This window comes from Macrosteles quadrilineatus, unplaced genomic scaffold (genome assembly GCF_028750875.1).
Source record: "Macrosteles quadrilineatus isolate MER2022 unplaced genomic scaffold, UCM_ALF_1.0 Scaffold_2__2_contigs__length_208266976, whole genome shotgun sequence".
In the NCBI taxonomy this organism is placed as follows: Eukaryota; Metazoa; Arthropoda; class Insecta; order Hemiptera; family Cicadellidae; genus Macrosteles; species Macrosteles quadrilineatus.
The window spans coordinates 129,758,584-129,777,534 of NW_026542595.1; the positions used below are offsets into that span (position 1 = coordinate 129,758,584).

General features: G+C 34.5%; 1 protein-coding gene across 2 annotated transcripts in view; it reads right to left on the minus strand.

The window, feature by feature from the left end:
- LOC128985654 (flagellar attachment zone protein 1-like) overlaps positions 1-13,423 on the minus strand; it is a 53,357-nt gene extending 39,934 nt beyond the window's left edge. For both annotated transcript variants that reach the window (XM_054405403.1, XM_054405401.1), the window contains exons 1-9: positions 13,064-13,423; positions 9,930-10,012; positions 9,296-9,366; positions 8,280-8,534; positions 5,336-5,409; positions 4,502-4,658; positions 3,974-4,179; positions 2,721-2,852; positions 1,670-1,855 (exon numbers count right to left, since the gene is read on the minus strand). In XM_054405403.1, the coding sequence (XP_054261378.1) occupies positions 1,670-1,855; positions 2,721-2,852; positions 3,974-4,179; positions 4,502-4,658; positions 5,336-5,409; positions 8,280-8,534; positions 9,296-9,366; positions 9,930-10,012; positions 13,064-13,126 (1,227 nt within the window). In that variant the 5' untranslated portion in view covers positions 13,127-13,423. The remainder of the gene's footprint in view (positions 1-1,669; positions 1,856-2,720; positions 2,853-3,973; positions 4,180-4,501; positions 4,659-5,335; positions 5,410-8,279; positions 8,535-9,295; positions 9,367-9,929; positions 10,013-13,063) is intronic.
- Between the last annotated feature and the right edge of the window lie 5,528 nt (positions 13,424-18,951).

Here is an 18,951-nt window from a genome sequence, read left to right on the forward strand (position 1 = left end):
TTACTATTTTAGTTTTTCATGTTTCATTACTGGATTTGATTATGGATTTCAACAATTTGTAATTTGTATCTTAATTTTGACTACTGTGAACTAAAATTTAAAGATGTTACATAAAAACATGTTAGTTTAAGTGAGTTGACTTATGAAAAAAAAACTTAGCACTTTGTTTTATAATAGAAAAGTATAACATTTCTTCAAGCATTTTTAAAGTTAAGCCAATTTTATTTTAATTATTCAACAAAATTACCAATATTCTACATTTCTCTTTTTCTAAGATAAAACTTTCTTCTAACATTTGAACATGGCCATCACGTATTATTTTAGCTTGGATCAGTTTTTCATTCAACTCAGCACAACTCTTATCCATCAGTGCAATAGTAACTGACCGTTCTTTTATTTCCCATCTAAGATTTTTCATTGTAATATTATTTTCAATCAGAATCTTTTCAATAGTGGAAAAATAAAAATCCTACAAAACAAATAAGACCATTTCAATGATTTTCATACTGTTATGGATTTCAGTTATCAATTAAGTATGCTTGGACTCTTAGAGACAAGAGTTCTCCAATGAAATGATTCTACTGAGCGATCTTTATGGGTTTCTTCACAAACCGACCATCATTTTGACTAAGGTGGGCTCCAATCCACTAATAATAATAAGTAACACATTATCTCCAAGCCAAAACAATTGGTTATTGGCGGGATTTGATCCAGGACATGCAGAACAGAGGTCTAGCATACCTTCTGTGCCCCAGATTTCAGGAAACATCCAATTTATGTATTAATATATAGGCCCTATTAAGTTTTTGGACAATGACTAAATAATAAGATATTTTGAAAGTTAGCTGTAATTTTTTTTTTACTTATAGTATGGTACATGGAAATTTGGATCACTGATTTTTTATGATATACAGTATAACACCTCATATCCGACCATGAAAGACCTAACACAAAATAAGCTTGTCTACCATTATAGTCGGAACAATCAAAAGGTTAGCTATCAGGAGGAGAAAAAAATTCCTTTAACAAGAAAAGTAAGAAACTCCCTGGACTTGTGAGTGAATCGTGAAATTTAACTGGGAAAACTTGATTTTAGTGCCATTTTGTTGGAATATGGTTTTAGGACGAATTTACAAGGATTTCTTTCGCCTCAAACAAGGTACTGAATTTGCTTGCGTAAACATTCACAAATCTCTGTTCACTATCGCATATGAGAAACCCAACTCTGTTAAAACATTGTCTTTGGTCACAGAAAATCATGTCTTCTGTGGTCACAGCAAATATGAGAACGACTCCCCCGGTCGCGGTGAAATTGTGAACACCTTCCACTCCTTCCAGAGTGATGACAAAATCAAGAACTTTGTTGGCAATCACAGTGAAATTGTGAATCGTCGGTCATGCAGAGGTCAGATATGAGGGGTTCTACTGTAAACTGTTAAGCTTTCCGTGCCAACAATAGGTACCATGAGTAATGTGTATACACATCTACAGAAAGGGGATTTTCCATTAACTTTCTCGTTAAAGGCATAATATTGAAGTCAATGCATTATGCTGCAACACATATGCTGACATAACCTTAAATTTTATAGTAAGTTGCATTATTAAAGACTCAATAAGGCTTTTATTCATAGTGATTCAAGGAATCAGGATTGAATGATAAAATGCTCACCTTTTGTCTGCACTCAAGTTCTAACGAATCCAGTTTTTTCTTAAGTTGTTCGATTTCTGCTTTTTTCTCTTTAAGCTCTAAATCACATAGAACCTGCCCAAGGTTCTCTTCTACCCTGGGACCAGAAATATTCAGGTCCTTTAGAGGGGACTTTTCTTCAAGCTGTTCTATAATTTGGTTGAGATCCTGGAATAGTTAAGAAACACTATTACAAATGTCCATAATATTAGCAAATTAAACTTGGGTGAAATGTGAGGCGGAGCCTTATGGAACATTTGAAAATTTCTTTCATACTGCATTGTTCATTTAACCTATGCAATTCTTGATTTCAAGTTTCTAGAAGGCATTATAGTTTGGGCAGTGCATAAATTATACTTTCACTGACTTAATTTTATGATAAAACTTAATTTTAAAATAGGCCTAATGAGTTAATTAAAAAAAAAATTAAATTTTTACAAGGCTTTATGCAGGCATAGGTATTAAAAGTTCTTTTTACCCAAAATGTAATGATTTAAGTAAACCGTAACATATGTAGCCGAAATAAAATGAAATATTAAAATAAGAATTTAAAAGTAGGTCTACAGTAATAATAAACAAATGACTTGTATAATGTCAAAAAAAAAAATAAAGTTTTATTTTGTTTAGTCACTTAACATTCAAAGTAGATAACGGGAAATTTACAACTGAAATTGCAATAACCAGGCACAAAACACTGAGAGGCGGTTTGGGAGCTCGGTATTAGCGCTAGTCTGCATCTAAGAACCGGACATTTCCAGTTCCGTGTATTCAGTGTGTGAGATGGGTTATTGGTTTAAGTAGGCTAGGACTGAATTTGCTTTTTCAAAAAGAACCACAGGAATACCATCGTAGCCAGTACTATGATTATACTTGCTCTACGACCATTACAACTTAGGCGCGAGCTCCCAAGCCTAGTTTTTGATCCATGTACTAAAGTGAGGCGCGTCTAACACTGGGCACGTTCTACCTGGACACAAGCTCCCAAACTGCCCCTAAAATATCGTAGTAATCTATATATAACAATTCATCTTACTTTAACTGAAGTTTCAAGGGCTTTGTTTTTTGATTCTAGATCTTCCAGCTTGAGTTGTAGTTGATCATTTAGTTTGAAGTTTTCAACAAGTTCATCTTCTCTCTCCTTCAATGCTTGTTTCAGGTCACTATTCTAAAAAATTAACATACCTAAATTGACATATGATTTGTCTTTAATGCACCATAGTTGCTGACACATTTGAGAAAATATCAGTGTGGATGGTATCCAGTTAGTCAATAATTAGGTAATAATTTATTTTCACCTTAGGTTACACAGAAACAATACTGGGATACAAACTTAAGTGTTATGATCCAAATTGAAATAAAAATAAACTTTAAAATGTAAAATATCTTGAAAAGTAAGTTGATTGAGGTTAAAGAGTCATTAGCTTTCTTCCACTCACTATATTAATAACATTTTATGATTATTTTTTCAGTGGTGGATTGATTTAAATGATTTGACACATTTTAGGAGTTACATATTACATAAGTGTAGATAACTTTTATTCTTAATTTTGTGGATGAAAGTTGTGAATAATTTTAATAAGCCTATTTTGTTGAACAATAGTTTTAGTATTAATTCACAACAATTATAGTTAATCCCTTAGTATTAAAATTATTTAAGAAAAACAATTATTTTTATTGCTAACAAACAATTTAAATATTAGAAAATAAAGGGTACTTTCCTGTTAAAGGGAACATTCATTATTATCAATGATTTTTTTCTCGATATATCGATCGATATTAACAAATTGAAACATACCAGCTGACAACTACGATAAATATTGTTCAGTATCAACAAACAATAATAAAATGAAACTGTTCTAAATAAATAACCTAACATAACTAACCAAACTTGTGTAACATTTAAAAAATCCATGTTTAACTTGCCTTTTTTGTTATCAAAAGGAATTTTTAAATAGCACAACAAGTTTGGTTGGTTATGTTAGGTTAGCTTGGAACAGTTTCATTAATCCATATAATACCTAGTCTATTTTAGCCTAGAAACAAGATCAGTTGTCAATTTGTAATGGATCGGAAAACAAAAATATCGATATATCGAAAAAATCATAGATAATTAATGAATGTTCCCTTTAACAGGAAAGTACCCTTTATTTTCTAATATTTAAATTGTTTGTTAGCAATAAAAATAATTGTTTTTCTTAGGAAAGTACCAAATAAAGTAAGTAAAGTAAAGAAAATAAACAGTGAGAATAGTAAATAACAAATAAAAGTATGTACTACACGACTAACCAGCCAAATGTATTTTTCTTTTTCGTTCTGCAAATGCTCATGCTCTGATTGCATTTCTTTCAATTCTTTTTGAAGTTGATCAATTTCTTCTTTAAACTGTTTTTCAATTTTATTGAGTGCATTTTGAGTGGTGCCTCTGTCTTCATGCAGCTTCAACTCTTCCTTTAAGGAAATAATTTCTTGCGTTTTTTCGCTCAGCTGAATTTCTGTAAAATATGGCACATACAACAATAAACAATTAGTTTATTTTTGCTAAGAATAGTGTATCTAATATCACATGAGTAAAGACAGGTAAAAATACAAAGCAACCCTCTAGACATGTCAACAAAGTGGTTTTATGTGTTTAATCTGTCGAATCTGTTATTCCAACATGGGTTTCTTTGAATGAAGGCATTTTCATAAGCTAATAAAATATAAGAAATAAATCACTCTAAAATCATCAACACCCCTTTGAGGTACCTTCTTTAATTAGAGCCAACACTTTTTAAGTTCATTCTTAAAATCTATAACAAATTTAAGTCCACCTACGAAGCTTTTGTACAGATGAATCAAGTTGTTGATTCTTTGTTGATAGAAGGTCCCGTTCTGACAACAATTCAGCGTTTTCCTCTTGAAGTAATTGATTAAGATGTCTGACATCATTTACCTCTTTGTTCTTTTTGTATTTTTCTTGAAGAGATGGTGACTGAAACAACAAAAATTGAATGAAATACACATCTAAATGTTTTAAGGGAAAGTTTTGACACTTTTGAATTAGAAACCATCCTCTCCACTTTTGAATACTGGAGACAGTGTTTCAGCCTATCTGAGGTTATTTGGATTTTATAATGCAACAAACTCTGTGATTTTTACCTCCTAATTTCAATTCAGACATCAGACAAGGCCATATTTAAAATGTATGTCGCCCAAACCGGCTCAATCTCGAGAGGCCTCTCTGTTCTGAATTCTGATTGTTCGGTGGTTCAAGCATGAGGGGGTTTAGAAATATCCAAATTTCGATCTTCAACTAAATGAACTTTTACTATTTGATTAGTGAATGGTACTAGAAGGCTAGGGGATTAAATAATACATTATTTTATTTCTTTATTAATAATATTATTAGGGATCTAGACGAGCGAGCTAGACATTTATACTTTGGGTTAGGTAAAAAAGGTTGGTACCTTATTGGTTCTTGGGTCAAAATCGAATTGCTTTGGAAAGTACTGATTAAAAATAACTTAAGAATGCTAATGTAAAGCTCAGCAGATATGTTATTCTCGTTCCTATGCACTGAGAGTTAAATTGTCATAAGAAAGTAGGCTATACAATGTCAAAACTTAAAATAGGCTACTTAATTTAATAGTAAAGTAGTAATTGCCGTACCCCAAGAAATTCTTTAAGACAATTCTTTTGTGAAGGTGAGAGAGATGCTCTTCCAACAGGTACAACCTCAGGCTCTGAAACAAATTATTATATTCATAAAAAAACCATCTGTAACTTTCAACTAAAATTATCTAGTATTGTCCAATTGTGTATGCCTATAAGAAATTAAAGAGAGGAAAAACCCCTTGGTATGCTAGTACTCAAGATGGCCCATCAAACTGCCCATAGTAATTCAAAGATAGAAAATAATGTTATGTATACGGGTGAATATCAAATTGAGAGATAATTTTTGTCCGAGCAAAAAAAACTGTAAATAAATAACAAATTCAAAACTTATTTTTATTTAATTGTTCCATGTATAAATAACATTAATAATACAATTTATTAGATGATTTATCATATATTAATATTTAACACAATTATTATTTAAAAAAATATTATTATTACAAATATTTAAAAGCCGTTTTTGTCAGTCGCTAACTGTTCCCAAGACTTCATAGAGGAACTTGGAACAGTTTATGAAATTTAAAAAATAAAAATAAATACATTTTATGCTGTACAAACATTGTTCTGTGTCTTTATTAAGCCCTATTAAGTGTTTTACAATTAAATGATCACTCTGAAACAAAATTTTAGCATGTAAATGTAATTCCCCCGTTAAAACGCCAAGTATTAATGGGAATTTAAATTTGCCGCCATAATCACCGCTAGCGCTCCTAGAGTCCCACCAGAGCCATCCGTGTCGCCATGACAGATGAATAGAGTGGACTATGCAGTGTTTGTCCGGATTTCATTTTCCATTCAATCGCCAAATAATATCTATTGAGCTGTTGTTATGTTTATTGTCTGTCGGGTCGCTAACGTCTATAAACTAATTATTTGTGTTAATAAAAATTATTTTAAAAATGGATATCATAGTTTTTGAGGTGCACTGTTGTCACAGAGATTGTTTACCGCCATTTTAGCTGTTACAACGGCACTATCGACAAAGACAGCCGAATTCCTCAGGTCGCTAATGCTCAGGTCCCTGACTTTATTGCTCTTAATAAACGTTTAACTCAGGTCGCTGACGTTATTGACCTGATGTTATACCTGATTATTAGCGAATTTCCCTATAGGGAAGTAGCTATTACCGTAGGTCTCATGGTAAGACCTAAGCCCGGGACCGATTTACTTTTTCATTTTGATGTCCCCAGAGGCCAAAAACACCATTCGTTCAAATTTTTATATATCTATATATAGATATATATATATATATATATATATATATATATATATGTGTCCATCCGCACGATAACTTGAGTAATTTTTGTCCGATTTTGATAAAATTTGGTTTAAAGGTGTAAGGCGGGATAAACTTGAATGAGTTCGCGATCCAGCATGATCGGACCATGGGAACAGGGTTTTATGGGGGGGTTTTATGGGGTAAAAATTGGGTTTTCTCACTTTTGACCCTCAAAAAACAAAATTTCCCAATTTTTCTCTAAACCTTCTTAAAGAGCTTAAAAAAACAAACAATTCAGTATATCAAAGTGTTTTTGTACGGTTATTGGTTACGGAGAAAACTAAAAAAATTGGAAATTTAAAATTTCCATGTTATTCTTATGGAGAATATTGTAAAATTTTGTAGTTTGCTTGTTTATGGATATCTTTTGATCAAACTTGGCAAATATATTCATTTTATACTAAGCAATAATTATTTTACTTAAAACACACACTTTATTAGTTTCCTTGTAGCAGCAAACCTAGGTACTCGTTAAACCTAATGTTATTTAAATAGATCGATTGAAAATCAATTCAGCCAAATGGAAATTCGCTTAGACGGCAGGTTTGCTGCGGCGGGGGTATTCTTTGTTTCATCACAGATCCAGTAGATTTAGATGTAATGACTGTGCAATTGTTTTAACCTTCTTTGTTTCAAATGAATATACTTTCTTACCAGTACTTTGGTGATGACAATGTTATATTTCTATGGGTCAGATTGCTAAAGTTTTTCTAACATCAGTAATATTACTAAAACAAGATAATTTATACTAAAAGTTGTAATGTCTGAAAATGACTTGCATTTGCAGTAAATACTACTTCTTTACTTCGCTGAGTGCCATAATTAAAGCCTTAAAATGTCTGTTTTGCAAGCGCCGCATCAGGTCACTAACGCCACATCAGATCGCTAACGCTCACGAAAATGAATTTAAAAAATATATATTCATGTATTATCTATTCATGTATATCTACTGATGTATTATTTTTAATGGTTTGTTCTCCCTTTGGTCAAGGTAGTTAAAAAGAAAAAAATCTTTACATTAAATATTCCAAATTTTTAATCAAAAACGTGTACATTTCAAATTGTTCCCGATATTAATGTTTTATTTTCAATGAATGCTTAAATTTCCTGAAGTATACTTAAGTACTACAATAACATGGGAATTTTAAGTTAACAATTGTTTACATTTCCTCCATAACAAATACCGTAACTTTTTACAAAAAATCACAATGCACACTCAATTATTTCTTTTCCAAGCTTTTTTAAAAACGTTTAGAGAGAAATTGAGAAATATTATGTTTTGAGGGTCAAAAATTAGATATACCCTAAACCTATTTTCACCCCATAAACCCCCCCCCCCCCCCCCCCAAAAAAAAAAACCCTTCCCATGGTCTGATCATCCTGGTTCACGTAGTTCGAATAAAAGTACTTAAAGGTTTACACGTTTGTCCCAAATTTCATCAACATCTGGTGATTTTTGCTTGAGTTCATGCTATTGGACATATAGCCTAATAAAATACATATATTATTTAATGGATGGTGTTTTAGGCCTCTGGGGACATCAAAACAAAAAAGTAAATCGGTTTTGGGTCCAGATCTCACCATGAGACCTACGGTAATAGCTTATTCCCTATATGGGAAATTCTCTAAATCGATACAAATAATTCATTGAAATCTCACCAAAGCATTGCTGAATGATATTCATTATGTTTTTTCTTGTGAAAAGTCCATTTTCAATTTTGAGCATCAACTCAAAAAATCGCTTAAGTATCTCTTCATGATTATTTTCCAACTTGATTGAACAGGTTTTTGTAACAAATTCTTCAATCTTTAACTTGATACATGTTGAGTACATAAGCAGGGAGATTAAAATCAGGGCATCATCTTCATTTTTCAAATTGAATTTCTTCTCCTTTATTATCTCTGGGAAGAACTCTAAAATGAAAAAGAACAACACAATATAATCAGTTAGTAGTAATTATTAGTATTTTAGGATAAAACAGTTATGGTTACAGTTACAATATTGTTTATCTTTTTAACAGAGCTGCATTTTAATGAATACAATCTAGAACAGATTGATAAGTTACTATTAATTTATACATTTGATTACCTTTTTTTAAATGGACAACCAAAATATAATCAATACAATTTGGGTAGACTGGGTTACAAACTGTGCCTCTGCCTACATTCCAGCCATCCAAATCAATTGACTGTACGTTACCCCATTCGGAAAAACCAAAATTTGGATTTTGACCGAAATTTTGAGTATTTTAACCTATATAAATTAGGCAGAGTTGAGCCAGGCTTTCAATATGATGATAATGCTGTCTAAAAGACCACAGATGTTCAAGATTTGTCGGCAATAACGGTAGACGATAATGACAGCTTCTACCTCCTTTAATAAAGATCCTTTGTAGTTTTAGGTTTTTAAGATGTTGACAAATAACTAATTCAGCTTGGCCAAATTGACAATAGGCTATGCATTGCATTAGACAAGTCTACATAAGTTACTAAAAAATATTATTGACCAACAAATTTAGTTTTTTCAAAAATCTATTGCAACAGTCTGACCGCAATAAATTATCAGACGCCGTAATAATCTTTATCCTCAAGAATTAACTTTTAATAGCTTAACAGATTTGAGTAATGTTTGAACCACCTTACTTTTGTCAAAAAATAATATGACTAGGGCCTACCTTTAATATATTTCACAGCCAAGTCGTCAACAGATTTAAAGGAGACTGTTTCCGTTCCACAGGATTTAAATCTGAAACAAAATAATGTAATTAGTTTTAATAAAATAGATACAATTAGAATTAACCTTCCACCGCAGGAGTAAACAAGTCTTAAAATTGCATTCCAAAAAGTACCATAAAACACCATAAAATAAGTGAATTATATTATTTAAAAAATGGCGGTGACACAAGCGGCAGTCGTAAGTCGGCCGCCGGGCCTGTAGCGTCCGTACGAGTAACCTTCGTAAGACGGCTCCAATGGGTAAAGCTGCAGTAACATTTTTAGCATTTTGCTAATACACAACTTTAAAATGCTAGGCTACCCTACACTGTTTTTGCAGGCTAAAGCAAAATTTGCTACAAATAAAATTGAAGATGTAATTTTCAATCATGTAGGCGCCTAATACCGATAATTTAATAAAAAAAATGTTTGACTTAGAGAATAAAATTTATGCCACGTAGTTGTCTGAGAGTTTGTAGCATTTAACTGCTAAAACAAATTTCATCCCAGCCTATACCCTGGCTTAAAGTATGCCTACCATGCAGTCTAAATAAAGGTTTCTTTTATTTAGAATCAAAGTTACTTCTAACTTACATGGTTTTGATGGTTTCCACGACAAAGCTTGTATTCCTGATTGATGATACCTTCGATAGTGTTTCTATTTCAAATAAATTCACCTGCAATACCAAAAGAAATTGAGAAAATTATGCCTGCCGTGCTGAAGCAAGAGAAAAGTTCACTAACTATTGAAGAGTTCCTGGAACAACCTGTGGATATGTCTGTAACTTTACATCTAAATCTGTTAATTATTTCTAAATAGTCTATTTTTGTTTTCTTCAATTTTGTTAATCATTCATTTGTTACTTGTTTACAGTCTATTGTGATTGTTAACCCTGTAGGTAGTCGAAAGGAATTTGTACAACAGACTCATAGGTTACTCAAGTTACCTCTGATTAAAGACGATGAACATTGAAATTTTATTTTCTGCTCCACTAACAATGCAGGGTGTTACAAAAAATTTGTCATTAATTTCCATGACTATCCATGACCATTTACCATTGATTTCCATGACTCACAAACTTTACTCGAAAATTATAATATAACATAATACTGCCTGGATAAGTTATTTCACAGAAAATACTGAAATATGTATGAACAAATAACAATGGAGTACAATAGGTACAACAATGAACTAATAGAAACTCAAATGTCATAAACTAATTCAACTGCAATATATTGAATTGTCGTACACATTTGCGAAAAATTCTGAAAAAATGCTACAATAGTCGGGGTTAAACAGCCGACTAGAGTATTGAAAGGTCCCTTCAAATCCACCCATCATTGGGGATTTCCATGACTTTTTGTCTACTTCCATCACTTTCCAGAATGTGGACACCCTGCAATGTCAATGCATGTTTCAAATGTCGGATGGACTTCTGTATCTGTTGGCACAAACAACGTAATGAAAATATTGATCGATACATCGATTATTCGATATATCATTCGGTTCTGTTAGGTTAGGTTAACTTAATGAAACAATTGAATAATCAATATTTTCATTCGCTTGTTTGTGCCAACAGATATGTCTACCCTAAATGTCCATGATAATAAATGATTTGATTTGATTTAAACTGTTGTCACCTTTACAAAAACTACTGTAGGCTACATATCACTTCAGCCCACTAAACTTTTGAGCCGCACTTCAGTTAAGTACAATAAGTTAAACTCCTAGAACTTAAATAACTTAGGCTAAGTAACTTTGGTATGGTACCTACTCTTTACAAACCGATTCAATCATAGCCTAATATAAGTTAGCGTGGCCATTTTCAACACAGAGCCAATGTCAACAAAAGCAAGCCTATAGACCATAGACCTGAGACAATGCTTAAAAAGCCTTTGTTTAGCCAATTGCTTAGCATACTAAGTTAGGCCTTGACCTCATCCAAACTAGCATAGAGCAAGATGACGACTCAAGGCCTAATCTGGCTTTAGAGACCTGTATTGAAAGGGGTGTTTTACATAAACTGTAAGCTAAAGTAGTCCATGTGGAGGCTACATGAACAATTCCACTAACTTAATTTCAAGTTAAGCCTGCTTAAAAATCTTAGGCCTAAAAATCAACATAAATTTAAATTGATAAAATCTTGTTAATCATATCAGATTAACAACCTTAAATAAGTCTTAAGCTTATTCTATGGTGATTTATAGAACTAAAAAATGGCCAGTTGGATCAAATGTTAGGTTCTTTTAAGGCTAAGTGCAGAATGAATGGGAAGTAGACTAGAGTGATAGAAGTAGACTTGTGTGAAACTGGCAATAACTCGGCAATAAGTAAGGCACGCGCCCAAAAAAATCTATTGCTGGCCGTTTTGCGGCAAAATACGTCCGCGACCCATATTACCAATAATGCCAACAGATAGAGGACACGTTAACGAACACGACAGTATCAACATTATGTACCTGGGGAATAGAATAAGGGGGGTAAAACCAGCAATTAGTTGTGCGCGCGCCCGATAAAATCTATTGCCGGCCGTTTTGCGGCAAAATACATCCGCGACCCATATTACCAATAATGCCTATGTGCAAATGTGACCTATAGAGCTAGCTATTAAAGTGGTGCTCGTGTGTTTTAAAATAGGCTACAGCAACTCTATGATTTAGTTTGAAAATATAAACTGATTTAAAAGCGTAAACCGGCGTAAACCTACTTACTTTCAAACCCCTACTTTTGATGTTAATAGATCCCTAAGAACATGACAACATACCTTAGTGTAGCAATAGCATCAATTGCTTCATATTGATGATTTATTAATTACATGTTTACCATCTTCTTCAATTTTATTCAAGCCTCTTCACATGTAGCTTACTATATAAATTAAAAAATGACGCAAAACGGCCAGCAATAGATTTTATCAGGCGCGCGCACAACTTATTGCTGATTTTACCCCCCCCTTATTCTACTCCCCAGGTACATAATGTTGATACTGTCGTGTCCATTAAAGTGTCCTCTATCTGTTGGCATCATCAGTAATATGGATTGCGGACGTATTTTGCTGCAAAACGGCCAGCAAAAGATTTTATCGGGCGCGCGCACAACTTATTGCTGATTTTACCCCCCTTATTCTACTCCCCAGGTACCTACATAATGTTGATACTGTCGTGTCCATTAAAGTTTCCTCTATCTGTTGGCATTATCGGTAATATGGATCGCGGACGTATTTTGCCGCAAAACGGCCGGCAATAGATTTTAGCGGGCGCGCACAACTTTTGCTGGTTTTACCCCCCTTATTCTACTCCCCAGGTAGGCTACATAATGTTGATACTGTCGTGTCCGTTAAAGTGTCCTCTATCTGTTGGCAATATTAGTAATATGGATCGTGGACGTATTTTGCCGCAAAACGGCTAGCAATAGATTTTTTCGGGCGCGCGCACTACTTATGGCTCTGGAGTTATTGCCAGGTTCACGCCAATTAGAAGTAGGATAGTCCGAATCCTACTAGGCCTAGGTCTAAGTTGAGGTACGAAAGTAGGCTAGGTGGTAAGCTTAACATTCCAGTAGCCTAAGCTTACAGTACTAGGCATGAGGGTTAGCTTAGGCAAATTCTAAAAAGGAACATCAAAGATGTCTGAACAAGCCTTTTTTAACTAGGCTAATCTCAAAAAAATAACATAAAACGTAGGCTAGGCCTAGGCATGTAACTTAAGTTAGGCTTAGTCATAATTCTTACCCATGATAGAACTATGGATGGCCAGTGAATCGTAGCCCCATTTGATTTCGAACTGCTCATCATTTCAATAATACGCGTACTTTGCGATCTTAAAATTTTAAGTGGTATATTGTAAACATTTGACGTAATTAAGCATTAGGCCTCCTGCACAAATAATACGACACGGATTACTCTGTCACTAAATTCTTTTAACTCAAACCAAATAAAAAAATTTAAGGTAATAAATGCGACCACTGAACGCGTAAACACTTAATTACTGTAACAGAACCCTAACACAGGACGAGGACGAATCATAATCATACCCATACGAACACAATTTCTTTCTTGTTTCTGTTTAAAACATTACATTAAGACAAACGGTCAGCAGATTTAAATTCAAATTATTGTTGATGTTCCATTCCAGGACCATGAATGAAATGAAATAAAAAAGCGAAAAAAAGTCTGGTATCTGTTTGCAGTAAAGAGGAAATTCAGAAAGGGATTTAGAATACACTCGTGTCATTGATTATAAGGCAATATATATTCATCTATATAAAGCTAGGATGTATTTGAACTTTTGAGGAAACTGAAAGCCGTACACATATCAACCGCATACTTGAATGAAAAGGTTAGTTTGAAACTTCCCCAAAAATGTCAGTTATATCGATCAACCCTCTCTAAGGGCAGGAACGCCAATTAAATGGACGTATTATACTAGGGTGGTCTGCCGTTACACTTTAGACGCGTAAATGAGCGAAGCATTATTTAAAGATTGTCTTGTCAATGGCTAAAGCAGCTAACACCCTACAATATGTTCCCGTGTTCCCTTTTAACAGATTCACCGTTTGTTTGCCCGATATTATTTAAGTTCTAAAGAATGACAAATTTATCTATAGTTCATACTGTACCTTTGTAGTGAAACTGGCCATCCTGACCATTTGCTTGTAGCATAGACTAACCAACACAAGTAGACTTCTCATCCCATTGTAAATTTTGAAGCTCGTTTTTCATGTCTAGTACAGTACATGTACGCCACACTGGGCGCTAGTGTCGACGAAATTTTGTTTCTATTATTCTAGAGTTAATTTCTTGATTTGTGCTTTACTGTTTGGTTAAATAACTAGGGGACAATTTATTGTTTATGATTAGATCGTATTATTTGGTTAAAAGAGGTTTTAAATTACTGTATTAACGGGAAACAAATTGTAAACAAAACACGACCTCTACATAAACCGTACAGAACTAACAATAAAATTGTCTTCAGCTGTTCCATTAGGATGAGAAATCTAGCTTAGATAAAACCAACAGTAATGTACCTGGGGACCGAGCTTTGCTCGGGGAAAATCATTAGTTTACTCTGAAAGCAGTTTAGTATTGCAGATAGATTAATCCATTCCCAAACTCCACACTGCTCGCCTTTAATACTTCCTTCACCACTCCCTACGCCGTGGATCTGTTTGCCCTCCTTCCCTATACCATTTTAGAATTGCAGATACATAATTGCCACAGACAGTTCCCACACTCTAAACTGCTGGCCTTACTATTTCTTTCACCATTTCCTATGTCGTCGTGGACACGTTTCCTTCCCTTCTCATAGCATTTCAGTATCGCAGATACATTAATCTAACTGCTACAAACGGTTTCCAGTTCCAACTCTCGACTCTGCTTTCCTTTACTACTTCCTTCACCACTTCCTACGTCTCGGACCTGTTTCCTCCCTTCCCATGGCATTTTACGATTGCAGATACCTTAATCTAATCGTCATAAACAGTTCCCACACTCCAGACTACTCACCTTTACTACTTCCTTCATCACTTCCTACGTCACGGACCTGTTTTCCTCCCTTCCCATAGCATTTTAGGATTGCAGATATCTTAATCTAAACGTCATAAACAGTTCCCACACTCCGGACAGCTCGCCTTGACTACTTCCATCACCACATCCTACGTCAGGGACCTGTTTTCCTCCCTTCCTATAACATTTTCGAATTGCAGATACCTTAATCTTATTGTCATAAACAGTTCCCACACTCCGGACTGCTCGCCTTTACTACTTCCTTCATCACTTCCTACGTCACGGACCTTTTTCCCTCCCTTCCCATAGCATTTTAGGATTGTAGATACCTTAATCTAATCGTCATAAACAATTTCCACACTCCAGACTGCTCGCCTTTACTACTTCCTTCACCACTTCCTACGTCACGGACCTGTTTTCCTCCCTTCCCATAGCATTTTAGGATTGCAGATACCTTAATCTAATCATCGTAAACAGTTCCCACACTCTGGACTGCTCGCCTTTACTACCTCCTTCATCACTTTATACGCCACGGACCTGTTTCCCTCCCTTCCCATAACTTTTTAGGATTGCAGATATCTTAATCTAATCGTCCTAAACCGTTCCCACACTCCGGACAGCTCGCCTTGACTACTTCCTTCACCACTTCCTGCATCACGGACCTGTTTTCCTCCCTTCCCATAACATTTTAGGATTGCAGATACCTTAATCTAATCGTCATAAACAGTTCCCAAACTCCAGACTGCTCGCCTTTACTACTTCCTTAACCACTTCCTGCGTCACGGACCTGTTTTCCTCCCTTCCCATAACATTTTAGGATTGCAGATACCTTAATCTAATCGTCATAAACAGTTCCCAAACTCCAGACTGCTTGCCTTTACTACTTCCTTAACCACTTCCTGCGTCACGGACCTGTTTCCCTCCCTTCCCATAGCATTTTAGGATTGCAGATACCTTAATCTAATCAACAGAAACAGTTCTCACACTCTGGACTGCTTGCCTTTACTACTTCCTTCATCATTTCCTACGTCACGGACCTGTTTCCCTCCCTTCCCATAGCATTTTAGGATTGCAGATATCTTAATCTAATCGTCATAAACAGTTCCCAAACTCCAGACTGCTTGCCTTTACTACTTCCTTAACCACTTCCTGCGTCACGGACCTGTTTCCCTCCCTTCCCATAGCATTTTAGGATTGCAGATACCTTAATCTAATCAACAGAAACAGTTCTCACACTCTGGACTGCTTGCCTTTACTACTTCCTTCATCATTTCCTACGTCACGGACCTGTTTCCCTCCCTTCCCATAGCATTTTAGGATTGCAGATATCTTAATCTAATCGTCATAAACAGTTCCCACACCCCGGACAGCTCGCCATTATTACTTCCTTCATCACTTCCTACGTCGCGGACCTGTTTCCCTCCCTTCCCATAGCATTTTAGGATTGTAAATACCTTAATCTAATCGTCATAAACAGTTCCCACATTCCAGACTGCTCGCCATTATTACTTCCCTCATCACTTCCTATGTCACGGACCTGTTTCCTTCCCTTCCCATAGCATTTAAGGATTGCAGATACCGTAATCTAATCGTCATAAACAGATCTCACACTCCACACTGCTACCCTTGACTACAATGTATCGAGTAATCTTCAGTATAATCTTTGCTCAATAGTAACAACTGATGTTTTTCCTTTTGTACTGTATTTTGTTTTGCTAGTATACTGTGGAGTGGATAGACAACTTAAGTCTTTTGTTTACTTTTTCCTTGTTATTTAATTCAGTCAAGATGGTTACTTAGCAACCCATAAGACTAATGTTAAAAAAATGTGACTTTCAGTTTCATTTTTCTACGTAATTAGATTTTTGTTGGCAGTTCTAATTGCAGTAAACTCGTTTTTAGGCCAGGAATAAACTATTTACAACATTTGAAGAAAATCGTCGGAGCCGTTTTCGAGATCTTGGTGCAAGCATACATACATACAAGCAAACATTGCTCGTATTAGAGTATAGGATACTCCTCAAGCTTGTAGCCTACTTTGTAAATGGGCATAGCAGGATGTACTCGTGCAATCAACATTTGTTCTACAATCGTCAGGTCAGTTAATTCGTTCGGGACACTTGACACATCCATATTATTTAACGCCGTGAATTTAGTTGCATTTGAACGACAACGCGAACAAATTTGTGATTGGTTTGAAGCTGGCGATGACAGTTAGTGCAAGTGTAAAATTTTAGTGCATCTAATTCATGTTGGAATTGATTAGCTAACTGCCTATCATTATCAGCTTCTTCCGCCACTGCTTCATCTGGTTCTTCTTGTTCACGACGCCACTCTTTTACAATATTTGCATTATTGGTGCGACGACCAATATTAATTACGACACGTGGCCTTTTTTGAGGCATGCTCAAAACAAATATAGCAAAACTGTTACTTCCATTGATAAACTGTTACAACAACTTTAACCTAGGATGAAAGTAAACATTGAAATGTAAACAAAACAGTTACAAACAAGTAACATATGTTTATCTTATTTAAATGAAACGAGATAAACCCATATGTCATAAACCCAATATAATTTTCTTTCAACTTACATTAAAATAACAAGCGAAATTGTGTGGCCCGTAAAATAAAATCCAAAAGGAAATTTGCAAATATTTTTTACCAAAACATTGTGCTCAGTATTCTTTAGCTGTTGGCCAAATTTCATATCAATTGGTCAAGCCATTACATTCTGATGCTCTCAAAGTTTTGATAAGTTACAAAGTGAGGGAAAGTGAGCTTCGCTCCTGTTGCTCGAATTCGAGCAACTACTTAAGTATTACAGGCGATATTTTAAAACGAATAACAGTCATAATTTCTGATGAGTTTAAAAGATTCAACTCAAAGATTATGGAAACACTCTTTTAAAGTTGTACATAACAAATCGATATAACCAACATTTCTTGTAGGCCTAAATATCTATTCATTTTTCAAAATCTGATCTTGTTTTTTTAGTGTTTTCTACAAATAGCCTTACTCATAGCCGCATTAGGTTGTCCATGATAGGCCTAAGGATTATAAATTTAAAAAAAAAAATTATTTCTATTTCTTCTCCTTGATGGTGTTCTATGACTTTCCTATGTTTCTATAGTTTGAAAATCGGCTCTTTCAATGATTACTAAGAAATGCAGCACAGAGTTCCATTTACTAGTAGTAGTATAAGTAGGTATAAGAACAAAAGTTAATGAAATTTTGTTTTCATGACGCAAACCAGTATTTTCTTCTCAAGACTCGCCCAAACCTTTGAAGGCTTGAGACAAAGCCCAAGTGTACGTCTATGACTTTCCTCAGTATAGTAGCTATATTTGTGAGATATTTCTCCTTTTTGTTACGGTACTTTATTTTATTGAGTTAGACAAAAAGATATTTGCCTTTAAGTACATACATTGTATTTTTTATCTGAACAAATGTAGCTAGAATATTCGGGATATACTTAGTTGGACAGGTGTAATAGATTGACAAGCGTCCTAATGGTTATAATACAAAACGTGAAAAAATCCACTACACATACAAAAGGCGTAACCCGGCGACCATTCTCATTTTCAGCAACAGCTGTTTTTCAACTGAATAAAGTACCTAATTGCTTAGACTACAACTTGAAAACTGGTCTGATCCACACTCCACACAATCACATACAAAGATCATCAATGTTTGTAAATATTTTTAATTTAAAACAGAATGCATTAGAGAACTATACATGGGAATAATAGTATATTTCATCACTAGGGCGTAAAGTGACTCTTTTCGAATCGAGCTCAAGTTTTGCGATTGTGGTGAAGCCGGTTGGAAAATGAGAGAGGGTTGATATGTTAAACTATATTTTTCTTCATTTGCATCATTAATTGGCAATCTTAGCTAGAAAGAAAACAAATATTATATTTCATCCCTATAGAAACGTTTTTTGACTCGAGGTCAAGTTTTATGATCGAGATGAAGCCGACGTCCGAAAATGAGCAAGGGTTAAAAACTCACTTTTTGCCCGTGTGATGAACTATATTTTTCTTCATTTTGCATCATTAATTGTCAAACTGAGCTAGAGAAAACAAAAATACTTTTCATGTAGTTGTTTAGTA